General features: G+C 40.8%; 2 protein-coding genes across 6 annotated transcripts; one reads left to right on the top strand and one right to left on the bottom strand.

Annotated features, from left to right (window-relative positions):
• The first annotated feature begins 57 nt into the window (after positions 1–57).
• LOC105691565 (period circadian protein) lies at positions 58–16,417 on the top strand. Of its 5 annotated transcripts, none has more exons than XM_048659524.1 (17): positions 58–327; positions 2,506–2,586; positions 5,682–5,842; positions 6,756–6,880; positions 7,869–8,067; positions 8,180–8,413; positions 8,488–8,672; positions 8,763–9,047; positions 9,192–9,320; positions 10,681–10,921; positions 11,007–11,392; positions 11,471–11,646; positions 11,738–11,895; positions 11,982–12,235; positions 12,337–12,549; positions 12,643–12,975; positions 13,295–16,417. In XM_048659524.1, the coding sequence occupies exons 1-17, from the start codon at positions 245–247 to the stop codon at positions 13,406–13,408; spliced, it is 3,357 nt and encodes a 1,118-aa protein (XP_048515481.1). In that variant the 5' UTR covers positions 58–244; the 3' UTR covers positions 13,409–16,417. The 5 variants fall into 5 exon arrangements, with proteins under 5 accessions (XP_048515481.1, XP_048515476.1, XP_012265526.2 ...); XM_048659519.1 differs by having other exon boundaries at positions 5,652–5,842; XM_012410103.3 differs by having other exon boundaries at positions 2,503–2,586.
• Positions 16,057–20,730, bottom strand: LOC105691566 (sodium-coupled monocarboxylate transporter 1-like). Its single transcript, XM_012410104.3, has 13 exons — positions 19,850–20,730; positions 19,196–19,247; positions 19,049–19,116; positions 18,797–18,951; positions 18,292–18,432; positions 18,084–18,192; positions 17,759–17,868; positions 17,483–17,669; positions 17,328–17,414; positions 17,174–17,262; positions 16,934–17,053; positions 16,667–16,856; positions 16,057–16,583 (listed from the first exon to the last, which is right to left on the bottom strand). Exons 1-13 carry the CDS (start codon positions 20,324–20,326, stop codon positions 16,503–16,505), a joined length of 1,866 nt encoding a protein of 621 aa, XP_012265527.1. The 5' UTR covers positions 20,327–20,730; the 3' UTR covers positions 16,057–16,502.
• Positions 20,731–20,788: the final 58 nt, after the last annotated feature.

Below are 20,788 nucleotides of genomic sequence, written 5' to 3'. Positions count from 1 at the left end.
GTGCATAGCCGCGTGCACGATAAGACCTGAGGAAATTGTTATTGCCCGCGTTGCATACCAGGCATCGTGGACGTAGTCAGTTTCGCAGTACCGAATGATCAGTGATCACGAGCTGATTGATCTAATTCAAAAGTTCAGTTTTCGTGAATATCAATCATTTCAACGAATAATCATGAATCAATTGTATCGATAAATTTTTGACGATTAGAGTTTGTGCTAATTAAGAAGATTAAAAATTTCAATTATGGAGGAAACATCAGCCGAACACGCCAAGATATCCGACTCTGCTTACTCCAATAGCTGCAGTAACAGTCAATCGCAACGCAGGTGAGTTTTTCTCATTTTTCTTTCTGTTCAAAAAAAGCGGGGTTGTAAAAAAATTGCAGGAAATTTTTTTTCAAGCAAACAATCGCTCGCCCACATCGCAGTGCATTTTTTTTCTTCTCAATCCTCAAAATGAGTTTCATCGGTTATAATTATTCGGAATGACGAGCAATTTTTAATAATGATTTTCATTCCATCCGCATGTAAAATGTACGTACATTTCACCCCTGTTATCTCTACATTCGTATCGCAATAAAAACAATACCGAAAGAAATCCAAGTTTATGATAAAATACGGGTATAAAATCGAGCTACGAAATTTAGCCCATCTTATTACTTCTGGACTTCGGTCATATAGATTATGTTAGCGTACGGACCAGTGAAAGGATCCGTGATTTACGCTTGCAGAAAGCACGTGGGCGAGACACGTGTGAGAAAATCTCTGATAAAGGGATCGCTGGATCACAAATCGTTCGACGAAGTGTTATTCTTATCTTACAGTTGCATTCTGGGTACCAAAATGGATGTAAACAGGATAAGAAGGATACGGGGCAAAATTGCCGATGCCCTACCGCTACTCGAATCGTACCACTTTGAAAAAAAAATTACAGGGCACAAGCCATGTACGATCACGTCTATTTTTACTCTATCAATTTCCATTCGCATCAAACTACCAAAAATAATTGTTAATTCTGTTCTTCGATGAGAAAAAGTAAACGTGAACTCGACCGAAAAAATCTATGAAGTCGTAATAGCCGTCTCCTAGATGTTCGGTCACGGGGCTTGCAACGTGAAGGAAAGGCTCGACCGTGCGGTTCAATTTTGTTCCTTTTTTCAAATGGTATTTTTCTCATAAATTGCGCTTCATTAAAAAAAATAAACCTTTGATCCGATCGCGAGAGGTGGTAAGGAGACTCGGCGAACGTCCCCGTAATGATTCAAAGACGGTGAAAGGACGTATGGACCTTGTCGGCTGATAAAACCGGTGTCGCTCACGTGTACGACATGTGAGGAATGATTTTTTCTTTCCATCGATCTTGAAACACGCGCTCCTTCGCTGCACGTTGAGAACATTTTTTGTCCCCACGATCCGGCGGAGTTCAATCCTTTTCCGAATAATTTGTTGACCGGTACCGCCACCGCTCCGGCGTATCCGCCGAGAGTGAATCATTTGAAAAATTAAAACCATTTCTGACAGACTCGTCTGCAGTTTCTCCGTTACTTGTTTCGGTTGTTTCATTGATATTTCCGCTTCGAAACGATGTGACAAAAAATGACGTAACCCTCGCGCTTATATCACGTTCCTATGGTCGACGGGTATTAGCTATATATGGTCGATTAATTAGTTACGAGGGTAATCTGAGCATTAGCCAGGAATAGTTGGTTAATTTGTCGAATAATTGAACTAAAGCGGAAACAGTATTCGCGGTGTTCAAAAATAAATCGTCGAAATACACGCGTTCGATTATTCTCTCCGTGGTTTTATGGTGTCTGAAAATAATTCGATTGAATTAACGTAGACCGCGGGGGTGGGGCTTTCAAAGGGTATATTTTTGTCGCACGGTTATTCATTCGCCCGGTAATATACCGTGTGGGTAGGTCCGAGAATAATTAACAGATCTAAATTGCTCTCGGCGCGATACACGTTACAGCGATTCAACTTTATGAAGAATGAAATGGAATTTCACGAGGTTTGGAAATTGAATAGGAAAAAAGAAATGAAACAAATTCAAGTAGAACAATGAAGAATAAAGGGAAAGGTAAAAAATAAATTCAAAAAACTTAACGCAAAGGAACCCGCAATAAAGCCGACTAATTAGAGCCGCTCGGTTCTTGTGTTATGCGATCGTCGCTAGGCACGTGCACCTGACACGCGTTAATTCCATTTCCCCTGAGTAGGTGTAATGCTATCACGGTAAAGTCATTTATATGGCTACACTACGATTCCTTCATAGTGGGTATAATGCTATAACTGGTATAACCGCCGAGAAATGACTCAATTAATTGGAAATAACGTTTGATTTTCTGCGACACGGAATGCAGTTTGATTTTTCTTGGGCTTTAAACGCAGTTAACGAAATGAAAGAAGAAGAGCTAGCGCCATGGGCGACAAAGCGGTATTCCGGACTGGTTAGAAGTATGAAAAAAAAAAAAAGAAAAATTTATTTTTTGTTTTCAGCAGCGGAAGTTCGAAGTCGAGGCACAGCAACAGTTCAGAAAGCAGCGGTTACTGTGGCGGACATCCCTCCACCCTCGCTTCTAGGTACGCAAAATAACATTGCTCCCCGTCTTCTGTTTTGTAATCATCCCTTGACTCGATCGTGGGACGAAGTGAACCAGGTAGAATCCACGATAATGGGGGATATCTTCTGCTTGCGTTTGACAATGAGATATAGAAATAGAAGCACGTTGACTAGACGTAATCGAGCACGAGCTTCTGTACAAATATTTATAGCACGGGTTCACTAGAAATAGCTGATCGTGTCGCTATATCCGTTAACCAGTCTGCAGATAACCATTGCCATTGTAAATATTCCCTTTGTTCGCAATTAATGGGGGAGAATAATTGCAAAGCCCCTCCGTCGAAAGCCATCGTCGCATGCATAGTGGCCGGCGTTCAAGAGGTATTATACGCTGCCTTTTACCACCGTAAGCCTCGATTGCGTTCAGAATTACCGTGAGATTCTTTTTTTTTTTTTTATCCAAAAAAATGACATCGATTCTGTAGAGCATCCGAACATCAAACGTTTCCTTATAGATTAATCCGTCGTTTTCTTAGAAACGACAAAAAAAAAAGAAAAAGATTTGAAATATCAAATGATTCTGAACGGATGTGCAAAATGCAACGAGCGCTCGTCTCCTTTTGTTCTCTTCATTCTTCGTACAACGGAATCTTGATATATCGTTGAGATATTTGTACGAGGCGTAGTTCGCACATATTACACATGGATGTGCCTACGTATATGCTACACTATTTCCCCACCTTTCAGCGATAAAAGACGCACGTGTACCGCCATGTGCCGTGTGATTTCTGCCTCTGCTATGCGCGTGGGGAGAACGGTTGGCGGATTCGTATAACGTTGCATAATTCACTAACACCTCGTTGTAACTCCTGAGGACGTTTCCCCCGTGATCTTCGATCGCGGAATCCTTCGGTTTCACGTTCAATAAAAACACGTCGTTCGATTTTCACCCATGCCAAATTAGCAATCAGCCCTTGTCTTGCGATTTGAAACGTGATTCGGAAAAACAATCGCTATGCCGCCCCCACAGAACCCCCATAAGCGTCTTCGACAACGTGCGTTTGCTACGTGACTTTATATGTATAGGTATTGCGCGATTGCTAATTAAATCGGTGAAAGCAAAGTATCGAACAGATTGAAGGTGGAAGAAAAAAAAAACGAACAAATAACTAGAAAGGGAATCGAAAAAAAATATCATCAATTTTGCCAATAACGAGAATTAATTACACGAGAATTATGATCTTTCTTTCCTTTTTCCACTGCAGACAACATCACTTTTGAAAAAAAATATCTGAAAATTTCTAAAAAATTATACATTTAGAATTTTGCTACCTTATGATTTTTACTTGACGAGACGAAGGTAGTGTTCGTGTTTCTCAGTCTCTATTTTTGTGAATGGATTTATCCAGATCAATGAAAATTATGTGGTACTCGTTAGAAGAATATTTGAAGAAGGACCTTTCTCGATTTTGAATGATAATTGTGCAGTCGGTCAGTCCAATTAGGTATCGCTAGAGTATTTTCTAATCTATAAGGTTTCGCCATGTTTCACCGAATGATTATATCGACGTGCGAAGACACACGTGTTTTGTCCGCATGTGTCTGTAGATTCCGTGGTGCCGATAAACGTGTTACGAATAAATCCATCGAAGGCTGTGTCTCGTCCTAGGAGGATCCAATTAATTTCGAAAAAATTTTCCCTTATGTAATTCGCCGTGTCAACGTACAAATGAAAAAAAAAAAAGGAAAAGAAATTCCACTTATGCAACTCGGGTTCGTAACGATTCCGTACAGCTTGGAAAAAGTTACCAATAATAAGACTGAAAAGAGATCAAACGAACGATTAAATGAAAAACTGAATATAATAACAATTGTTGAAAAACTGTGAGAGAACGCGAACGCATGCATTGAGGTACGTAACCCGCGTCTTGTCGGTTTGCACGCGGCTATCGATTGACACTTGGCTGTCTAATTGTTCGCGTGTTTCTAAAATTATTACATAGGTGATACACCCGCATTGTTAATAATATCGATAAACATTTTCGTCCGAATCAAACGAGATGCTGATGTTTAGAGGAGTTTTATAACGACAAGAATAACGTAACCGCCGGGTAACTTCCGCGTCCGCGAAAGGCTGATATTTCGCGTAGGTACTCAACTTCACCCGGAAGCTTCTCCTGCAGTTCAGTCGGGCGATCGGGCGATGCGAAATGGAGAAAGCTGCATCGAGTATGCTCGTGATTATTCATTTAATTTTTACGAGGGATACAAACACCGATAGGGACTAGCTATTGACACGGAGAAAGTCCACGAGAATTCGCTTATGTCATAGAGAAACGTGCATGCATGCATGTTATTTCATTATTATTTTTCATTATTTTTTCATTCCCCTTTTCGACCTTCGTTTAAATGGCACATTTCAGTATACAGGGCGTCGATATAACAACCCGTCCAGCTGCAGTGCTGATTTTACGTAACTTTCCGTCACTCAACTCAATATTCCCTTTGACGTTCAAGTATTTTATTTCGTAACTGAAACGTCGCTATTCTATTCTGTCACTTATTTCTGACGATGTAATTATAGAGTGCCAGACACCTGACACCCCCAACTTGTATAGAATACGATACGAATTTAGGTTGATTATTGCGCGAGGATCGGTGGTAACCCGCGATTGATACAATTGAAACAAAGCAAACGAGAAAAAAAAAAACAGAAAGAATGAGGAGAAGAAAGAAACAATTAGTACATCAAAAAAACCTTTTTTTCTGTTTCTCTATTTATTTGTCGGTTTCGTCAGACTTACTTCACGCAGATTTACGTCAAAATTCGTACAGAGACAACAATTAACGAGATAACTTGGAGGGATGAGAACAGGCTTAAATCTAACTGACACGGTAATCTCAGGGTATACTAACTGCACCAGTACCAGATTTGACGATTAGAAGGATTTCATTCCTTATATCGAGTTGAGCTGTATCTTGTTATTTCGGGATTACTGTAAAAATATGACGTAAGTAGGTTAATAATGAGCGGGTTCAGCGGTGTTGGATTTACTAACGGCTGGGTTCAACATATATTCTTTAGTAATGCTTCTGCACTTCCTCATCCAATCAGCAAACGGAAAGACAAGAAGAAAAAATCTAGACCTGCGATCGCCGGTCCCGCGGTATCGGAATCTCCCGTCATAGTCCAGGAGACACCCCTGCAGGAGGTACCCGTACCCGCAGTTTGTAAATTTGCGGACGTTTCACCGCAACCGGAATCTCCGAAAACAGGTTGGTGGTTGAAACGAGTAATGCACGTTTAATCTCTGATTAAGTACCCACTTTCCCACGAATGAACGAGTTATAATTAAATTCTCTCGATAATTTTGTTGGAAATGGGTCCGAAAATAATCACACCGGCTCGCGTTTTGTGATACAATTTTAGACTATTGTTAAGCTGCGCGGTTAACGTGCAGAGACAATGGCTCGATTATGCTGCCAATAGATTCACGTGTCCGGTCGGTATATTGTTAAATGCAAAAACGATTACGTAAACTTTGTTATACGCCGGCTGTTCTCATCACGGTTCATATATTATATATATATATACCTATGTATTTATACGTGCGCGTTTTATTGGTGATTCGCATCGCGGTGAAATAAGGGAACTGTTGTTGAATTATTTTCCACGTAATTGTATTATGACACGAAAATGCTAATTTCCTTTTCTGATTATAATATTCTTAGTTTTATTGAAATATTTAATTTGAATTGCGAGGCAGTGAATTGGTTCGATTCTAAAGTTAGACCGTCGCGTAACCAATTGGCCTCTCCATGGCCATGACACTCGCACCATGTTTTGTAAGGGCTCTCATAAGTCCGGAATTCGCTTTTCATGGGATCAAATTTACCTCTCATCTCGAGACTTGCTCTTTGTATCTAAAACACGGGTTCTTTGAATTCTACGATTCTAAATTTGATTTTTCAAAGTCAACGCTCACGCAATAGTTGTGTATCATGCGTTACCCTATGAGTATGCGTGTCATTTTACATCGGACCTCGCTAAGGGATGCTGAAATAATCGTCGTCATTCGATCGATTCATACGGCGTACATTCTACGCCCTATAGGGTTAAACTTCTAGCGCAATTATTTGCTAGGAATAAAGAAAGGGTATAATAATTGTTTTTGTTGGTGGTTGCAAGTGGAAGTAGCTGTTGTTGAGTTGGTGGATGCGACGGACCCTGGAGAACACAATTCCGGCTCGGACGTCTCGCTTGTTCCATCCGTGTCGCCTTGCTTGATCGATGACACCAAATCCCCGGCAAACGTTAGTATAAACCGCCTATTTGTAAACAATCATCGAGAGGCTATCGTGGCAATTGTACTACGCCCCAAGCCGAAGGACAGGCAAAAGCTCGAGTGTGGTGCAGGTAAATCGTTTCGAATTTGCTGATCGAAAAACGAGAAAAAAACAAAAAGAAAATATATATATATACTTGGAGCTCTTACCTTTCCACGTGGGAACAATTTTTTTTTTTATACCATCAACGAACCAACGCCGAACGACATGGTGTTGATAACGTGGAAGAGACATTATTTTTATTTTTTTTCAAACTCTGAATGAAAAGTAAAATCAAGCTAACGTGATCGCGTAAATTGATGCGAGTGCACGTATACGTAGCTCGAGGTGTTATTCGAATTAAAGGAATAATCATCATTAGGTATGTGGGTGTTAACAGGGGTACCAAGATCCAAAGTTCATTTGAAAGTTCCAGAGCTTCACCTCGCATGTGACATGAAATGCTTCATACGCCAAGGGAAAGCATGGGTAAAACAATTCGACTTCACTAAAATCGCGTTCATCACATGCTTCCAAAGGTAACTTCATTGTCTTAAAAAAAAAAAAAGGGGCTGACCCTTTGATCAGGATGAGTTAAAGGCACGTCTCGTTTCACTGATTCGCTGTTCATTGCCATATGTGCCTCCTGCAGTAAACATGTGGTAAACGAAGCCCTAATTCTCTAACGATATTCCTTGTGAAATATATCTACCTCCACAAAGCCCTATCTTCTGTCTTTCGTGATTTCCGTCTGCTAATTATGTCTATAACGTGCTATATGGTGCTATTTAGTCATTCAAATTATATACACGTGGCACGTACACATCTTCAATAATAACATACATCCATAGCATGTGAACATATGAATAAATAATTGTAACATATACTCACACTCTCTGGTCAATGTCCTTCCTATATTCTGCCTTGGATTCGACATAAAAGCTCACCTTGATTTTCATTGACCGTTTTTTCACAGGAAGGATTTTGTGCAGTGATCTCGATGTTCGACGGCGTTGTCCTTTACACAACCCCGTCTTTGTCTCAAGCGCTCGGTTTTCCAAAGGGCTCGTGGATCGGCCGATCCTTCATTGATTTCGTTCACCCCAAAGACCGAAGCACGTTCACCGGGCAAATAACCAACGGCTTAGCAGCTCCGCAAGCGGACAATTCGAAGGGTGAATAAAGTTTTACTATCGCCGAATTTTCGGTGATCCGTCCTCTCGTACATTGATGGGACAGATTTTTGTTGATTTATAAAAAAATTACGATCGAATACTTGTTTATTAGGACCGAACGGCCAGCGAACGAGTCTGTTCTGTGGACTGCGAAGGTACAGGGGTGCGAAATGCAACGGAACAACGGTATCTACGAATGGACAAATTAAGGTAGAAAAACCGGTTAGATATTTACCATTCCACGTTACCCTGACCTGCCGAGATTTTCGCGATCAAAGTTCCGTTCAACATCCGAAAGCGATGTTTCTCGTCGTAACAGCTCTGCCCGTTCAATCCGCTTACAAAGGTATTTGTCTCCGTTGTTCGCGTCGCGACGTGCGCGGGGATTTCTAATTTCATTGGATAAAATTTTATTCGCAGCTCCCGAGGAAACAATAATCTCGTCGAACTTCACAACTCGTCATACAGCGACGTGTCATCTATCCCATTGCGATCCCGAAGTAGTTCAATACTTTGGCTATTTGCCGCAGGATATGGTCGGACGTTCGTTGTTCGAATTTTATCACCCGGAAGATCTGCCGTTCATCAAAGACATCTATGAGACTGTGAGCACGAGCTATTCTGCCTCTCGGGATCCTGAGATAACGATTATTGTCATCCGAATCGATTTAACAGAATAAATCTTCCCATCTTAGGTCGTCAAGTTACAGGGTACCTCATTCAGATCGAAGCCGTATAGATTCGCCGTACAGAACGGCGGGTATGTAGTCCTCGAAACCGAATGGTCGTCTTTCGTTAATCCGTGGTCTAGGAAACTGGAGTTTGTCATCGGCCATCATCGAGTCCTCAAAGGACCCAGTGATCCGGACGTTTTCCAACCACCGGATAACACGAATAGCAACATTCTCGCCAACATCAGCGAGGAGGTACTCAAAGAGAGCAAAATAATCCAGGGCGAAATTCACGTCCTACTCAACGAGGTACTGATAAAAATACAATTCACCTCCAACGCTTATTTTATAACGCAAACTTTACTCTCGACTAATCTATCGGAAACCGAAGGAATTTTCTTCGAAAACAGCTTCTTTAACCAAGGGAACCACGATTTTGTTTCGGTCTGATAGGTGATTCCGAGTCGTAACGATGTCACCGAACAATGCGAGGATCTCGTATCGTTCATGGAAAATCTCCTCGCCGAGGCAAAGGCGCCTGAACTGAAGAACGACGTACCTGCGGACACCAAGAGCTTTTCGGTGACTATTTGATCTCTTTAAGTATCTACTACCAGCTAATATCGTATTCACCTTGGTTCAGGGTACCGATAACCTTGCACATTGTCTCGTAGCGGTGGGATGTTGGCGGGTATCATTTTTAAATTAATAAGCAAAATATGAGCAAATAATCAATGAAAGAAAGGGAGGTCGAACTTTTTGTTGAAGAATTAACGATAGAGCTCAGCTGGGGATACGCAGGTATAACAATCGCTCGAAAAACTAGCTGATCGACATTAATTTGCAATTGTAAATATCGTGTATGAATACACGTGCATTTTAATACATACGTTGTACGTGAAAATGCGATGGGCAGGCAGGCAGTCAGAGGGAAGGGGTGTAAAAAAGATTTACTCGACTCACGTGAGCTTCGATCATCCTAACCGGCGGTGTTTACGCACAGACTATTCTGCCAATAACGAAAGGGCGGTTTGCGAAGAAACTTTTTTAACTTATGCCACAGTGGTTTTTACCTAGACAGCTAGGTCTGGGGAGCATGATGTTGATCATTATAGGGCCGGTCGAGGAGACACTCGCTTCAGACACCTTAATTTAAAAAGCTTGGTGGTAAGTAGGTGAGCCGGTAAGTCACTAGTTTTTATAATAATAAGCATCTAAGGATTATCTTCCATCTAGTAGCAGAAACAACGATGCCGGTTTTATCGTGGCGATTACTGGATTAAAACCGCTCTCCACAGTTAGTGTTTTATCCGTCGTTTCGTTTATGGACGGAATGTCCTTTCGGCACTGTCAATCGGAGGTCACAGCTGCTCGGGTCGTTCACCCGTGTCGCGCCACCGGATAGCGATTTCGGCAACTTTCCCTTATATTAATTGCGAAATGGCGACCAGCGACGTAGAATTGCACATAAGGTTTCCTAAAAAACTTAATCCCATTGCGCCAAACGTACACAAGCGCTGATATCTTTGCTTCGTCGAACGAGTCGTTACCGTTACGACTTGTTAGTAAAATCAAATTTCAATCGATGGATCGTCGACTGAACGGTTGTTTTTTTTCGCTTTTAATCCGCGAGAGACCGGTAATCGCCATTTGTTCGTGCGATGGAAGATTTGGTATAACAAGTTCCGATAGATATCCACGCCTGAATAACACTCGCAATGCGATATCGACACGACTTCACTACCAAAATTTAAAAACTCACATACTTGGCTTCGCTGAGTAGCTGCTTGCTTGGTAGCGTAGAACCGAACAGCCGACGAACGAATGATGTGATAACAATATCTTTAAATTCAGCTTCGACTAACCCGAGATTCTCTCTTTATTGCCAACGAAGAGACGCTACAATATACTGTCAAAGGGATCAATTTGTCCCTTGTTTCAGGAGCATGACAGTGTTATGCTCGGCGAGATATCGCCACACCACGAGTACTTTGACAGCAAATCTTCAACCGAAACACCTCCAAGCTACAATCAGCTTAATTACAACGAGAACATACAGAGATACTTTAAAAGTAAACCCCTCACCACAACCATATACGGGAGTGACGAAGAAAATATCAATGTTCCAAGCACCACCGACGACGAAGACTTGGGCCACAAAACAAAAAGTCCAACTCCAACAGGTGCGTCTCCGTCATTCGCCTACCACCGATCGCTTCTAATCCGCTGAATCCAAAAACTCCGTTTTATTCGAAACCATCTTTTCAGATCCGACGAGAAAATGTATGTCACCGGTGAACGGAAGTGGAGCTAGCGGTAGCGGAAGTGCTGGTAATTTGAGCAGTGGTTCGAACAATCAGACAAGCTCTGCGAGCAGAGGAGACACTTCTCGCACGACGAGTAACACAACGGAGACTGCCAGCTTCAAACTTCCAACGTTGACGGAGTCTTTGCTCTCCAGGCACAATTTGGATATGGAAAAACTGCTCGTTCAGCAACACAGGCAAATCAGATCGACCATAAAAAGCGACAAGCTCAAGGATTCGCGGTCCAAGTCCGCCGCAGAGAAATCCAACGATGCCACGGCTCATTTGAGCAAAATTACGAATCTCAAGAGAAATGGCAGTCCAGTAAAGAAAGGCGATAATGCCAAGGTAGTTAATGACGACCGATAGTTACGGAATCTTCTTCGATGATCAATTTTTTATTTGAAAATTTATTTTTCGCTCCAGGTATCCAGATGCGATAACACGTTCGGGGTCAACGCTGTCAACCCAAACGCCATCCACTGCAATGACCATTTGTCTGCAGGGCTTCAGGGAACCCCGAATCTCACCATGTGGCCTTCACACTCCGTTGGTGTGACCTCCGCTTTGCAAACTTCGCAGTCTTGTACTTCGACGCAAAAGTGAGCACCGACCTTACGCGCCCTGATACGAAGATGCCGATTACAGCACGTTAGTCGATCTCACGCTGACCATACTTGTCTCTTTTTTCAGCGTTTCGTTACAAGTTACAAACACGTACCCAGCGATAACGCAAATGATCCCCGTATACTACTTCCCGGCACCACAGAACAGGCTCGGTCCAATTTACGTACCTCAGGAACATCCCGGACCACCTCCGCAGATCCAAACAGTTTCTCAAAGTCCATACGGTAAATTCCAAGCCACGAAGTAAAATCGTATTCCACCCAAGTCGAAAGTGAAGGATTTTCGAATCAACTATTTTTCATGACTTTAGTTCAATATTACACAACCGGAATGACCGGAGTCATTTACCGACCCGTACTAGGGGCACCAGCACCAACGGCGTTGATGTACAGACCGTTCATAATTCCCGAACCAGTTCCTCTGATGCAAAATGTTCGCGAACCTTCTCAGTCGAATGTGGAGAAGCTGGACAAACCTCGAGATCCAAATCGGCCTGCCAGCCAAGCTACCAGCGTCAAAGCGGAGCCCGGAAGCATAATGGCGATGTCGGAGTGTTCCAAAAAGGTAGAAATGAGAATTCAAGAACTTTGTTGAGGTCCTTGAATTTATTTTCAAGGATTCTATTTTCGGAGAACATTATCGTAAACATTTTCATTATTTTCAAGGCCCTATCACCCGGTGAGCTATGTTCGCCATGCGTAAGCGTGGACGAGAACGATCACGCTGACGAAGATGGCCCGTCGACCTCAAAAATCGCGAAACAGGACCGACCTGTAGAGTACAACGAAGATGAGTCCAGCTGTTCTAGTCTTTATAGCAGTTTCCTAAATAAAAGTAGCGGCAGTAGTTGTAATCCAGATCAAAAAGGAGCGACGGAGGTACGTGTCGATCGAGACCGCGAAATTTTTTTCTTGCGCAAACTCAGCGAATCTCTGATCGTGTTGAATAAATGAAACGCTCACGCTCCGCAGGGTATGATGTGGAAACAGACATCCGCTGTGTCGGTGCCTAAGATGAGGCCCGCGATTCGTAAGCCACCCCCATGGTTGGAGGAAGTCAACTTGACGCCAGAGCTCGTTTATCAGTATCAAATGGACTCGATGACGTTACAGGAAGTTTTGGAAGCGGATAAATTGGCGATGCAGAACATGACGCAACCTTTGATGGTCAACGATCAACTGAGCCAATTATATCTAGATCTGGAATTGGAGGGTTTTGGTACAAAATTAATGCTTGACGAAGGCCTAACTTCCAGCGGCAGCGCAAGTAGCTCCAGCGGAGAAGGCGCTGACGACAGTCCCAAGGTAAGATCCAGAAGACGACGTCCCTTCAAAGGGCGCGGCTTGTTTTCTTCAAAAACTTAAGTTTCCCTTCATTTTCTGGGGACCTGAAACTTTTCGTTGCGTTGCTCTTGTGATTCCAATTCACCTTGTTTTTCGTTCGTTTTTTTCTCCCCTGTTTCCCGTCGACTGATCTGCAGAAGCATTCATTTACAAATGTTATCTGGTTTTAATTGCCGTTACCGACGGGGGGAGTGCCGATCAAATCGTTATAGTAACAATGTGAATTGTAGAGATTTGCACCTTGGAAATGCCTGACAATCCTCTAAAATAATCTTTACAGCATAAAGGGAAGCAGTGCGGACCTATGGAATACGGAAGGCTAGTGATGATCCACGAGGAAAACGCCCCATTCCCTCCCCCGGATAGTTTGATGCCTGTCAGTAACGCGTTGTAGATTATACTGTACGAGATCGATTCGCCCGATCAAAATTAAATTCCTCACACTACGGCAACTCTGGTTAGTTGAAAAAAATAGTACGAAAAACAGCCCGGTGCTGTTAAATTATTGGATTTATTAAACAAACTCTCATCGGCCACCTTCTCATTCCATGGGTTTCCGAGCAGTACTTCAGGTAAGTGTAACCAGAAGTAAAAATGAACAAAAAATTCGTAATGATTATTCATTGGTATACAATAGTATCAAAAACACGCACACGATCAAGGTGGTGAAAAAGAGATTGAATTTTTTATTTTCTCAACACATGAATAATCGCAAACTCGACTGCATATCCAGCAGGTTGATGTCATTCCTGAAAAAAAGATATTTAAAAAGATACACAAAAAAAAAAAAAAAAAAAACCGTCGTGTCCGGCCGTTGTGCCTGAACCTTTCTACGCTCGAAAATGTAGGAGCGGAAGTCATTGTAGGGTTAGTATTAATGCTAGGGATGATTTAATGCAGTTCGTCACGAATCACCGATCTTGAGGCATGCTTAAAAGCATAGAATCTAATCGCCGGGTTTATAGCGATGATGCGTAGCTGTAGATTTTAAGAGATTCAAGAAAATTCGAGGTTACTCCATTTGATATGATATGCGTAACTAAAGCGTAAAGATATTTTCTGTGGAATGATAAAAAAAAAAAAAAAAAGAATGGAACAAATTATGAAGAAAACTCGTCAAAGTCTCAGTTCTTCTGACTGCCATTGTTTGTAATTTGATAGATAAAAACTCTGTCTGAATTTGTATAAAAAAAATTTGGTGTTCTAGTTCTGCGGAAGAATGCAATCCGAAGTTCCTGAAACATATAGTGAGATATATATTTAGCTTTTTCACGCTTAGGGCTAAAATATACACTTCTTTATTCCTATAGAATATAGGTATATCACAGTATATTTACTGCACCAAATCACTTATTATCGATATAGAATAAGTTATTGGCTCTTCAAGATGAATTGAAGATACAGCCAATACCTATTGATATTGATGTTCTTTGGATTGCTCGATGCACGGAATGATGTATTGAATACATATACTTCAAACAGAGTGATAATATCGTATGCTTGTTCAATTCGGTGGCATGTGTATGACCGTACATACAATATATGTATGTATGTTATGCACACGATTTTCATAAATTGACTCTGTGCAGATCTGCGCGAATTGGCCTGTGATAAACGAATTATTTTTCTTATTTTTGCGCTATTTCGCACACGTTCTGACTCAGAGTCTATAGTTTGTATATTTCCATTTTTTTTACATAATATCTTTCATCGAAATTTATTGAACCACAAATTAAAAATATTTTGGTAGAATGTAAATTTGAAAGAAAAAAAATGAACTGAGCACAAATTCTATAGTTTTCCAAATATATATGGACGTTTTTAGATTTGTGAATGAAACTGCTTTGGAACCACCACGAGTATTTTTGGAGCTCTCTATAGCTCAAACGGGAATATTGAGACGAAGATTTTAAATCGTTTAATCATAAGGATAGTCTCGATATTATCGATGAAATAGAGACAGTCCACTGTTTATGCATAAGTATGCTATAATACACAATACGTTACCAAAATGAAATTGGTAATGGCTGCAGAAACACACCACAAAAGTTGTAAAAATTGATTGATTTTATTTACATGTACAACAATATTTTCTACGGTTGTTAAATATTAATGAAAAAAATGAAAAAAAAACGAAAAAAAAAAAAAAAATTAATATTCCGTATTTTGTACAATTTATCTGTCTATATTATTATAAAATATTATCAATCCAGAATAATGATTAGCCAGAAGAACGATATTCTCGACTATATGAATAAGGGATTCTCATTCATATTATATTATTATACATATAAGAACGTAATTAGTTATGATAGTAAATTTCAAGTTAAATTTCCATTTCCTGAATTTAACTTTGACATATAATAAGCAAACAGTCATGAATGAAATTAACGACCATTTAAAGGACTAAATTAATCATCCAAACTTTGATTAGAAGAATTTGGGTATATAAAAGCTATTTATAGATATACGTATATTTAATTATATTTTTAATGAACATACATCTCTTGCTGTTGGATGAATTTGAAAACGTGTCTATCGGTTGATACCTAAATAAGTATTTATGTGTATGCAAATAATATGCATCACCCGGTTCAAACGAAAAAAAGAAATCAGAAGAAAAAAATTAGGTAATCCATGGTCCAAAATTTTTCTCTGTACTTCAGAAAGATTCACTCATAGTGCGATCCGATATAATACGCATGCACATAATCTTATTATGGTTTCACTAAACTCGGATTAAAATTAAAAAAAAAAGTTGAAACAAAAAATGAAAAAGTACAACTAACTTAGAAGTAAAGTTATTTTAAGTGTAATATATTAGAAACAATTCACGTACTTCTTCCGATGAAATTGTTCAGAATGGCAGATATTTATAACCCTTGTGCTGACAAATGAAATCAATTTTTTATCCTCGATCGTTAGCCTATTAATTAAAAATTAAAAATCACTCGAGTATCTAAATCGGAAGCAAAATTTAGTTCCTCTTTGATTATCTACTCATTACGAAATTATCAGGTTAGTTGAATATGATAATTATAGAAATTTTGTGGGAAAACTTTGAAAGGCTCTTTTTTTTTTCGGTTCGACGCAAACCGAGCTTCAAATGCGCCAGCCGCGTGTCTCCACTACAATAATGAAATAATTGAAAGTAAACATAATACCGTGAATGCCTGCGGTTTAGCACGCAATTATTAATATTATTAAAATTATTACTAATTTCTGTTTGCTGGTTAAATGTAGGTTTAAAAATTTGTTAATCTAAACTGTGACAGTATCTGATGATTACCTCTACTCTTATATAGATGTAATATAGTATTCGTACTCTCTAACGCATTTACATAATATAATATTAATTTGTAATATCGAAAATAAAATATGGAAAAACTTACGCATAGTAGAATGGTGGTGGGTTAGTTAAATTTTAATGATGATTTTTTTTCCTTATTCAATTTCTTTATAATGATCGATTATATCCATCAATTGCGTTATGTTAATTTTCTCACATTTCCTTGAAGGATGCATCTGGACCTGTTAAGTTCCCTTGGCTCCAGTTCCAGCTTGACAACCTGGAATTTTTTTTATTTTTTTTTTTGTAAAAAGTCGACTCACCCCGTAAGCGGACTGGCGGCTTCAGATCTACAAAACTTACGTCATTTACTTGCAGATCTTGCGGACGAGTTTTCAAAAATTTTCTGACAAACGGCGCGACTAAAAGTGGGTCCAGTTTTTTAGTGTCTTGCGACGAAATTAAGCTCACTAAACATCCGATGACTAGAGAGATGATCGTACCGGTCATAGTGTACCAGAGGTAACTCAACCGATAGAATGCCCACGGTTCACTGAAAGCGATGAATTAAATTTTGTGGGAAATCCTCCGACGCAAAATCGTTATTGTTTATAAATTATTTCGACTCACGACACAATAACTTCGTCCGTTGCGTTGAAGTTCGCGTTCGATGGCGAGAATAAAAGTAAGTTTTCGACTTTCTGGAAGGTGTAAGTACACCCCTCCGTGCTCACCGGCTTCTCCTCGAACCTAAGACAGATTTGAATTTTTGACAGAAGAAAACATGTGTTTGTATCCATATGTCGAAGAATTTTTGTAGCAGGGATGGGACATTCATTCGATGTAAGATTAACTTGAGTCTCTTCCCACCTTATATGACCACTCGATATCGCAGCCTGTGCCGTCAAACTCAACCACGCCATGAGTCCCAGACTAGTTGTACCGCCGATCAGAGCACCCTGAAATAAGTTTTAATCAGCAATCACGATATTTTTGAACGTCTGAATAAAGATTGAAGAATCACCATAGAATTTGTCCAAGGAAATAGGATACCCATTGTGAAAATTCCCAGAGACGGTCCACTGGTGATCGATCCCAGACTCATCGATAACTGGAGGAATGAAAAAAGAGAACACACGTTGGTAAAAAAAATCTATTCGGGCAACTTTTTCGACTCACCTGGAGGACGTGACTGCCCATTCTTTCGACAACGAAGACTAGGCCGGCGGAAAGTGTTCCGATGGCAACGACGGTGACCTTCATGAGGATATCCGCTACTCTGGGAGTGAATGAATTTTTTCTAAATGGTTTTATGAAGTCTTCTATCACCACGGCCGCCATCGAGTTGAGTGCCGTTGACAGCGAGCTGTTGGAGTTATAACGGTGAAGGTAAAGGGGATGAAGCCACTCGATAATTGGTTATCGAAACTGATTTGTCGGTAAGTTTGCGTATACCTGAGAGCAGCGCTGAACACGCCGGCTACGAATAAACCAGGTAAGCCGGGATAATCGCCCAGGATATCCATCACCAATAAGGGGAGGAGTTGGTCCTTGGCACGAGCAAGCTTTAGTAAAGTGGATGAAATTTCGAGTTAGTCAAAGCATATCGGTCAAAGTCGTAAAAGTGTTGTGAAGCTTTGTTTGTTCTGATCCGGTGTTGTTAATTAATGGGGAAACACGTATGATTTCTACGAGATCAAAGTTGTTTCTTTGAATTCATCGGTTCTTAGCGGGCTCCGGTAGATCTCAGTTAATTTGAATGGATTTAATTTAGGCTCGCCTTTGTTGTTAGAGGATCGCATTCTTGGTAGGTCGCGTAGAGGAGCATCCCGGCGTAGCCGCAGGTGCCAACGAGACTGAGGGCACCTACTATAAAGATCCAGACAGCCCTGAGGGAATTTATTGTAATTTAATTCTCTCTGTAAATCACTTTTCTTAATTAAAATGTCTCGGAATATTCGAATGTTTAAGTATAATGGAATACCTACCGCCTCGCAGCGCCGAGTGTTGGTAGAGAGAGATAACGTTGGATCATATTTTGATTGACGGCGGACGTCTGGAGCCAGTGACCAAAAGCGCCAAAAGTCAATGCCCAGATAGTGTGTCTCGTCAAAGGATTCCAATCCGTGCTAATTACAATTCAAGGTGATCGATAATTAATTGTCAACAATCGGCTCGATCGATCACTCGTTTCGATTTACATATGTATATATAATTATCCGACATTCGCGAGCGGCGCTGGAAATTCTACGTAATGTTGATGTGTAAATTATATCGTTCGCACATGTACCGTCTATTGAATCATTGCGCAGTTTACGGATCATCATCTGGATCATTGACCCAACAATGTATTTGGAGGTCGATGCACTTAACTTTAATTTATTGTTTATCCACATCAATGAACGGATCGGGAAATTTTTTACTCCGATACTTTTGACTACGGATGAGACGCCGTTCGACCTTGAACCTTATGAAAATTTCGAGCGTACTTACTCCGGTAATTCGAGTCTTCCGGACTCTAAGTTCCTGTGAATGACCACAGAAGGTCCACCCAGATCTACCGTACCCTTGATTATCACCAGCAACATCGCGCCGAGCATCACGATGGTTTGAATTACGTCTGTCCAAACAACTGCTTTCAGACCACCCTGAGCATTGAAACGCAAAAATAGCTTGTGCTCTATCAGATGTTATTTCGACATCGTACCAATCGCTAACAAACATGTTTTCGTTTGCCACACTCACCACGCACGTGTAAAATATGCAAACTATGCAAACGAACGGTGTGATTATGTGGACGTTTATTCCGGTAACTGAAAAAAGGAAAAATGATTTCATACGCTCCGCTTGTTTCAAGTATCCCAATGTTTCTCCGCGACGATTTTTCCTCACCTTGATTGAAAGCCAGGGCTGGTACGTAGATGACGATCGGTAGCCAGGTTATCTGAAAAATGTTCACAGAGAATTTTCCACTGCAGAGACAAAGAATTCACCGGAATCGTTCCTCTCGCCCATACGTTATTCATGCGGACTTGTCTATAACAGACGCCTACGCGAGCGTTGTAATTAGGATGACTGGGATTTTTCTTTGTACTCATAGGAGGATGTAGTTTAACATTAATTCCTCGGAACGTTGGTCAACGGTAATTTTTATGTTTGCCATCTGAGACGTGAGGGCGAAAGATTTTCTGAAATCTTAATTTCTTCTCGCAATAAAACGTACACCGATTGCTATTAGGTATACATAACGACGATACGGTGCACGCGTTGTTCGCGCGACAATTTCAGATCTGGCGAGATTAAATCGTTGAAGAAATTTGAAGATCCGCGAGTAGGCGGCCCTGTCATGATACCCTTGATATTCTCCACACCATTATAAATTATGACAATTAGTAAGGCGAGCCGTTGCCAATTCTAGCGAATTTCCTGCCGCTGCACAAGGGCTGTCTCATATTTCGTTTGAAAATCTAGCAACGTGGTATTTTCGCGCCAGACAATATAATACAAAAAGAACGAGTTATCATTTTTTTTTTTTTATCTACTTACGATTCCGATGGAGAACAGAACGGAGCCAAATAATCTAGTCTTCTTGTCGAACCGCCTCTCGAGGTACTCGTATGTGCTGGTCAGTTTCAGGTCGTGAAAAACGGGCAAATAAACGGTGGTCATGACAATCCCCATGAGGATAACGCCGCAACCAACAAAAAGGTAGGTAATTCCGTACACGTATACCTCAGTGGGGGTTCCGAGGAGCGATATAGCGGAAATAAAACTAGCTATGAGACTCAGACTGACCGGAAACGTCTTCATGTTTCTTCCACCCACCAGGTACTCGTCCTCGCCCATTGATTTTTTCACGAAACCAAAATATATTCCAACTCCGCCGCATGAGGCCAGCATCAAAATGAATACCGCGTAATCCGGATAGCCGAAATTTTGCATCGATTTACTCACATCTTGAACCGTCGGTATCGCCGGCAATAAATCCGACAATATACCGTTGACCAGCCTTTCGGAAGCCATTTCAAAAAATCGATCTACTTTTTATTATTAAATCGGTAAAAGTTTCCTCATTTACGGAGCCGAGGATCGGATCGTTTTGTTCTCTAGAATCTGATCGTCGATGTCACCAACAATTAGAAATTATCACCGATTAAAAATTGTGACTAGTTTTATTTTTCAAAGGGGGGGTCGACTCGTACGAAAAAATTTTCACTCGAACTCGAGTAGCGGGGCTGTTTTTTTTTTTATTTATTTTTTTTTTTTGCACCGATTTATGAAGAAATCATAGTCGAATTAAGAGAAAAATTCCGGAGACGGCCGGATGCGGTTTCCGATATTTTCGAATATTTTTTTCCCGTTCGTCTCACACCTCCGGGACGGAATACCTTGGAACGACCGTTCGCTCCGGTGCCCCGATAGACTTGTCTCCGCGGTCGGTTCTGCGTGTCGGAGATATAGCTGTTACAGTAACAACGATGCCGG

Source organism: Athalia rosae, chromosome 1 (assembly GCF_917208135.1).
Source record: "Athalia rosae chromosome 1, iyAthRosa1.1, whole genome shotgun sequence".
NCBI lineage: Eukaryota > Metazoa > Arthropoda > Insecta > Hymenoptera > Athaliidae > Athalia > Athalia rosae.
This window is presented reverse-complemented; position numbering and strand designations above follow the sequence as displayed.